We start from the raw sequence: 8,072 nt of genomic DNA, 5'->3' as shown, positions 1-8,072 counted from the left end.
TGTCTGTCTCTACCGCGCTCTCTCTCTCTCTCTCTCTCTCTCTCTCTCTACTCTCTCTCTCTCTCTCTCTCTCTCTCTCTCTCTCTCTCTCTCTCTTTCTCTCTCTCCTCTCTCTCTCTCTCTCTCTCTCTCTCTCTCCTCTCTCTCTCTCTCTCTCTCTCTCTCTCGGAGACAATGAAGTAGTTTGACAGATTTATTTCAGCTTTTATTTTTTCATCACATTCCCAGTGGTGTCAGAAGTTTACATACACTGAATTAATATTTGAGTAACATTGCCTTTAAATTGTTTAACTTGGGTCAAATGTTTGGGGTTAGCCTTCCACAAGCTTCCCACAATAAGTTGGGTAAATCTTGGCCCATTCCTCCTGATCAGAGCTGGTGTAACTGAGTCAGGTTTGTAGGCCTCCTTGTTTGCACACGCTTTTCAGTTCTGCCCAAGATTTTCTATAGGATTGAGGTCAGGGCTTTGTGATGGCCACTCCAATACCTTGACTTTGTTGTCCTTAGCCATTTTACCGAACAACTTTGGAAGTAATGCTTGGGGTCATTATCCATCTGGAAGACCCATTTGCAACCAAGCTTTAACCTGACTGATGTCTTGAGATGTTGCTTCAATATATCACATAATTTTCCTTCCTCATGATGCCATCTATTTTGTGAAGTGCACCAGTGCCTCCTGCAGCAAAGCACCCCGCCAGCATGATGCTGCCACCCCGTGCTTCATCGGTTGGGATGGTGTTCTTCGGCTTGCAAAGCGACCCTTTTTCCTCCAAACATAACGATGGTCATTTATGGCCAAACAGTTCTATTTTTGTTTAATCAGACCAGAGGACATTTCTCCAATCTTTGTCCCCATGTACAGTTGCAAACCGTAATCTGTCTTTTTTTAATGGCGGTTTTGGAGCAGTGGCTTCTTCCTTGCTTAGCTGCCTTTTCAGGTTATGTCCGGAGTATAGGACTCATTTTACTGTGGATATAGATACTTTTGTACCTGTTTCCTCCAGCACCTTCAGGTCCTTTGCTGTTGTTCTGGGATTGATTTGCACTTTTACGTACCAAAGTACGTTAATCTCTAGGAGACAGAACGCATCTCCTTCCTGAGCGGTATGACGGCTGCGTGGTCCCATGGTGGTTTATACTTGCGATTCTATTGTTTGTACAGATGAACGTTAGGTACCTTCAGGCGTTTGGAAATTGCTCCCAAGGATGAACCAGACTTGTGGAGGTCTACCATTTTTTTCTGAGGTCTTGGCTGATTTCTTTTGATTGTCCCATGATGTCAAGCAAAGAGGCACTGAGTTTGAAAGTAGAGCCTTGAAATACATCCACAGGTACACCTCCAATTGACTCAAATTTGTAAATTAGCCTATCAGAAGCTTCTAAAGCCATGACCATCATTTTCTGGAATTTTCCAAGCTGTTTAAAGAGCACAGTCAACTTAGTGTATGTAAACTTCTGACCCACTGGAATTGTGATACAGTGAATTATAAGTGAAATAATCTGTCTGTAAACAATTGTTGGAAAAATGCACAAAGTAGATGTCCTAATCGACTTGCCAAAACTATAGTTTGTTAACAAGAAATTTGTGGAGTGGTTGAAAAATGAGTTTTAATGACTCCAACCTAAGTGTATGTAAACTTCCGACTTCAACTGTACATTACTGAGAGCTGACATGAGATCAATTCAGGGGAATGCAACCAAATAAGAATATCCAAACCACCAATTAGCTACAGGAAGGATCCTTCCACCTTGAGTGAGACAGTACAACAACTGCACACCTACACATACAGGAAGGGTTCTTCCTACCGACACACGAGCAGCCTCTCATAATATGTTCTCAGAGTGTGTAACCATTGCGATGACAGTCCTCTCTGCTCTGGTTGACGGTGGAGCAGATGAGAAATGAACTCCTGCAGGAGAGGGCTGGCAGACAGGACCTGGAATGTACAAGATGACTCTGGAAGAGACAGGTACACACTGCCCTGTTCTTCCCACTCCTTCCTGTCTTCCTGTCTGGGGAAACAACAGCAGTCTATCTGTAAGAAAAGTCCATTAGGCTCATACCATAACATGCACTCATGTAATCCATCTCTGTCTCCTATCTGTCCTTCTCTGTCTCCATCTCTATACTCCTGCTCTGACAATGGTCTTGTTGACCAAAACATTAGCTAAATAAAGTAGAACTAAGACTGTGTATCAAAGTTGTTTCTCACACTGTTTCTCACAGAACAAGGACCTGAAGAGCAGAATAGCCCATCTGGAGGGCTCCCAGAAGTCTAACAAGGAGGGCCTGGTGAGCCAGCTGGAGAGCCGGATCCAGGAGCTGGAGGAGAGGCTGGAGGGAGAGGAGAGGTACGGTTAGGATTGGGGTTGGGGTGGGTTCCTAGGGAGAGGTGGGGTTGGGGTTGGAGGGAGGTAGAGAGGTCCTGCTTTAGGGACCAGTGCTGCATACAGACTCATTTACATAAAGCTGTCTGACTCTCAGAGTAATTAGGTCACATTGCACTTAACCTTGGTTCATTGGGTTGGTTAGTTTCGTTTTACATTCTTTAGGTCATTATGAGCATGTACACTACCGTTCAAACGTTTGGGGTCACTTAGAAATGTCCTTGTTTTTGTCCATTAAAATAACATCAGATTGATCAGAAATACAGTGTAGACATTGTTAATGTTGTATATGGCTATTGTAGCTGGAAATGGCTGATTTTTAATGGAATATCTACACAGGCGTACAGAGGCCCATTATCAGCAACCATCAGTCCTGTGTTCCAATGGCACGTTGTGTTTGCTAATCCAAGTTTATCATTTTAAAAGGCTAATTGACATTAGAAAACCCTTTTGCAATTATGTTAGCACAGCTGAAAACTGTTGTGCTGATTAAAGAAGCAATAAAACTGGCCTTCTTGAGACTAGTTGAGTATCTGGAGCATCAGCAATTGTGGGTTCGATTACAGGCTAAAAATGGCCAGAAATAAATAACTTTCTTCTGAAACTCGTCAGTCTATTCTTGTTCTGAGAAATGAAGGCTATTCCATGCGAGAAATTGCCAAGAAACTGAAGATCTCGTACAATGCTGTGTTCTACTCCCTTCACAGAACAGCGCAAACTGGCTCTAACCAGAATAGAAAGAGGAGTGGGAGGCCCCGGTGCACAACTGAGCAAGAGGACAAATACATTAGAGTGTCTAGTTTGAGAAACAGACGCCTCACAGGTCCTCAACTGGCAGCTTCATTAAATAGTACCATAAAACACCAGTCTCAACGTCAATAGTGAAGAGGCGACTCCGGGGATGCTGACCTTCTAGGCAGAGTTGCAAAGAAAAAGCCATATCTCAGACTGGCCAATAAAAATAAAAGATTAAGATGGGCAAAAGAACACAGACACTGGACAGAGGAAGATTGGAAAAAAGTGTTATGGACAGACTAATCGAAGTTTGAGGTGTTCGGATCACAAAGAAGAACATTTGTGAGACACAGACCAAATGAAAATATGCTGGAGGAGTGCTTGATGCCATCTGTCAAGCATGGTGGAAGCAATGTGATGGTCTGGGGGTGCTTTGGTGGTGGTAAAGTGGGAGATTTGTACAGGGTAAAAGGGATCTTGAAGAAGGAAGGCTATCACTCCATTTTGCAACGCCATGCCATATCCTGTGGACGGCGCTTGATTGGAGCCAATTTCCTCCTACAACAGGACAATGATCCAAAGCACAGCTCCAAACTATGCAAGAACTATTTAGGGAAGAAGCAGTCAGCTGGTATTCTGTCTATAATGGAGTGGCCAGCACAGTCACCGGATCTCAACCCTATTGAGCTGTTGTGGGAGCAGCTTGACCGTATGGTACGTAAGAAGTGCCCATCAAGCCAATCCAACTTGTGGGAGGTGCTTCAGGAAGCATGGGGTGAAATCTCTTCAGATTACCTCTACAAATTGACAACTAGAATGCCAAAGGTCTGCAAGGCTGTAATTGCTGCAAATGGAGGATTCTTTGACGAAAGCAAAGTTTGAAGGACACAATTATTATTTATATTAAAAATAATTATTTCTAACCTTATCAATGACTACATTTCCTATGCATTTTGCTATATTTCCTATTCAAACTCATTTCATGTATGTTTTCATGGAAAACAAGGACATTTCTAAGTGACCCCAAACTTTTGAACGGTAGTGTAAATGCCTACAGTATGTGGCATATGGCCAATTACCTTGTGGTTTCCAGAGTATTATATGTACTGCTACAGTATGTGACATGTGGCAGATCGGTAGTCTTACCCATGATGCTGTGTTTTCTAGGGACCGTGCCAACCTGCAGCTGGTGAACCGGAGGCTGGAGAGGAAGGTGAAGGAGATGATGATGCAAGTTGATGAAGAGCACCACTCACTGCAGGATCAGAAGGACCAGGTCAGGATGCAACATGCACACACACACACACATACACACACACACACGCACACACAGTCGTGTTTAACTAACACACACACACACACACACACACAGCTGTTTTAACCCTCAGTGTTCCTCTTGCAGCTGAACCTGCGTCTGAAGGCCCTGAAGAGGCAGATGGACGAGGCGGAGGAGGAGATTGACCGGCTGGAACACGGCAAGAAGAAGCTGCAGAGAGACCTGGACGAACAGCAGGAGGCCAACGAGCAGCTCCAGAGCCAGCTCAAATCCCTGCGCAGCGAGATGAGGTAAGCATGCTAAATATACACGGCTAACAGAAGACGCTAAGAACATGCTCATTCTGCTTTGGTATTTGTTTACCTTGTTAATTGTAATGCAGCTCTAGCCAGCTGAATCTAACAGCATGCACCAAGAGATTCCACAGTGTAAATAAAGCACATGCTTATGAAGTTTCACAGGTGCACACACATTATGTGAACGCACTGTAATTCATCTGAACATATTCCCTACAACTGCTCAAGAGTATTACTCACACCTTCCTGAACAATGTAGTCTAACACAAACATTAAATGCAATATGTGTAGCCCACTTTCTCTCCAACTGTAACACTTTCATACTGTGTAAACCACCTCACCAAGCCCTCCACCCAGAATAACACTAATTTCCCCTCCCTGAAGGCGTAAGACCAACTCTGCTCCTCTGGACGACGATGATGATGAGGACGACATCAGCACAGATGGAGAGACCTATTTCCGCTCTTCATCTGGCTATAAACGCTCCTGTAGCCAAGACAACATCATATCAACATTCTCTTTGTGAACCAACACAATGAAGATAACGTTAGTAAAACTACAGAAGGACCAACTGGACAGACTCCTATTCAGAGAGACCACTTTCAGGTCAATATGTGCTTTTGGGAAACTGGCCAAATAGCATAGTGATGTGTGTTTGCTCTTCCTTTCCCAGTACATAGATTGACAGGGAATGATTAGATAATAGTTATTGATTAATTACATTGTCTGTAAATTATTGATTATAATTGAGCAATAGTTGAATTATCAGAACAATTTCTAAGTTCTTAGTTAATCATTGCACGTGTCTTCTTACATCTTGTGAATGATCCAGCAATGAGATGTAAAATTAATCAAATTATTCACCTTGTAATGCACTGTAAAGGACAGCATTCTGTAACCTCTTATGCCTTATTGAAATGTATCAATTTATTAATCCCTCACTAGATTTTATATCCTTAATCAAATATGTTAAGCCGCTTATCATGTCTGATAGCAACAAATGTAATTTGAAACATTCATTTTTGTATTGTGCATTAGAATATCAATTCAATTTTGTATTGACGTTATGCAGTGTGTAAGGCCTTAAATTGATTTGAGTGAAATATTTGCTATTTATTTACTGTTGAATATATGAAGAAATGGCTGAATGAAGGGCGATATGTTTTTAGGGAAATTTGTATGAGGGATTCTTCTTCATACAGATGCTTTTTTGTATCTCTCTTTTTTTAAACCTGAATAAGGAATAATAATCCATCCATAATGATAGGCTGGTCTACAGAAAACATCTCTGTTTTATCACTTCTGTTTTCAGGCTTATGACAGTATTCAACCCTGCTTTTATTAAAATAAGATACAGCAGAGCTTTTATAAATACTGGTTCTCAAATCAAGGTTCTACTGTGTATTTTAGTTGGACTTTTCTACTAACTACCGAGACTGCTCTGTTACTCCTGAGATTATTGTTTAAATCGTCAATAGTCCATTTTTAGCATTATAGTAACAAACACATTCCTTACTTTTTCTTAAAAGTGATTCATCTCTGTATTTCATAGAAATAGGACTTTTACCAGAAATATGTTACAATGTGAGAAGAAGCTATTTATGTTTATGGTATATCCTCCAAGAACAAAACAGTGTTAATATTGGACATATGAGTCAATCTACTGTAAAATGAACAATCCTTTTTTTGTTGAATACCTGTGTTTGTATTTGCTATGTGCATCTGTGGGAGCATATTATTATGCTATATGACCATGCAGTCAGTACCTGTTATAAGCATCTGTTGTGCCTATCTATTATCTGTTGGAGGGGACTGTCCTCTGTAATGCAAGTTTATATGATGAGTTTCTACAGATGAGCTGTATTGACAATCGATCTGTTTTGCTACACTGTGATGATTTGCACTGTCTGTTGGATTATTTCTGAAGGTGTCCAAGGCTGTTGTTGCCGTATGGAATGAAGAAGAGGCCTTTTGGGGGGGGTTGAGAAGAAATACTGCCGCTACCTCTCTGTATGTACACATCTGTCCTTTGCTGAGACTAAAAACCCTGCTAAAATGAAATAAAGTTACCCTTAGTTAATCTCACATGCTTATTGTCACTGTAAATTATACTCCTGATCACATCGGCCTCTTCTAATCTATTTAGGTTCACAATATAAGCTACTTTGGAGAGTGTTTAGTTGTATGAGGAAGATGAAAGGATTGACCTCAGTGGTGTGTGAATGCTTTATGTGACCTCATTCATCCTACTTATTATTTTATCGTCTGGCCAAAGCAGCTGTGTCAATATCAGCCCCTCCATCTTTAATATGGAGCTCAGTAGGCCAGTATTTTCATGCTGAAGCCTATGGATCCTGTGTCCAGCCCCAGCACCTGACACCAAAGCACCGCAGGGCAGGTCCTCCAAGGTCTCAGGGGGAAAGGACATGATTGATCCCTTGTGTTAAAGAGATGACACAATATGTGGGAGGGTGCAAACCAGGCTGCATTAGGAGATATGACTACATTCTTTTTAAGGGTGTTTTACAGTTGACTACAGCAGAAGAAAGGGAGTAGAGACAAGGCTTTCTTATCCTCTCAGCAAGGCTGGCAGGTCATTGTACCCAGGCCGTGACCTGCATTTGTCACCATTCTGTGGAGAACAAACAAATCAACCTTTTAAATGCGCAAGGATCATCTCTGGCCCCTCACTGTCAGCCTAAGCAGCATACACACACTGGGGATGCTCTGCTCGGGGTGGGGCTTTTGTGAGGGCTATAAAGAATGACCATTCTTGGAATTCCTGTCCCGTGCTTGGGTGAACTCATGCAGTAATTGGTGAAAGAGGGGAATCGGGAGCGGGAAACTGTCATGAGGTAGTTACTTTACAATTGCAAAATATTAAGCTGCCATGGTTGGTGGCTGTAGTGGTTTTCTGTTAAGTAAAAGTAGTGGATCATGGCCTCAGACACTATTTTTTTTAACCTCAGGTCTCATTTGTATAACTTTCAGAATGTTTTAGTTGAGACTGAAGAATATCTTGTCCTTTCAGATAATATTGAACAATGAAAATAAGTAGTCCAGACAACTATTTTGAACTTTCTCAAAACTGTCCATGGTACTCTGCTGCCCACTAGCTGTAGAAATGCTGAAGGCACAGGTTAGAAGGTATGAGAAGGGGGTACTCATTGCCTGGTCCAGTCCTATGGGCATGACACCTCTGATGAAGTTTCATAACAAACCCCAACTCCTTCTTCATGAGGGGAGAGAAAGAAAATGTTACAGAATACATATTGAAAGACTGACACTGCTGGAAGATGAATTGTAGACAGTGTTAATGGACACCCCAAAACCACCATTCACTGCAAAGGGCTAAATCTTAAACATGCCTCAGTTCT

General features: G+C 41.9%; 1 protein-coding gene across 1 annotated transcript; it reads left to right on the top strand.

The window, feature by feature from the left end:
* The first annotated feature begins 2,157 nt into the window (after window positions 1–2,157).
* LOC123490946 (cingulin-like protein 1) lies at window positions 2,158–6,106 on the top strand. Its single transcript, XM_045220763.1, has 4 exons — window positions 2,158–2,352; window positions 4,291–4,399; window positions 4,526–4,689; window positions 5,080–6,106. Exons 2-4 carry the CDS (start codon window positions 4,346–4,348, stop codon window positions 5,219–5,221), a joined length of 360 nt encoding a protein of 119 aa, XP_045076698.1. The 5' UTR covers window positions 2,158–2,352; window positions 4,291–4,345; the 3' UTR covers window positions 5,222–6,106.
* The last annotated feature ends 1,966 nt before the right edge of the window (window positions 6,107–8,072 follow it).

Source organism: Coregonus clupeaformis, unplaced genomic scaffold (genome assembly GCF_020615455.1).
Source record: "Coregonus clupeaformis isolate EN_2021a unplaced genomic scaffold, ASM2061545v1 scaf5776, whole genome shotgun sequence".
In the NCBI taxonomy this organism is placed as follows: Eukaryota; Metazoa; Chordata; class Actinopteri; order Salmoniformes; family Salmonidae; genus Coregonus; species Coregonus clupeaformis.
Note: the sequence above shows the minus strand (reverse complement) of the source record. Positions and strands in the feature narration are given on the sequence as shown.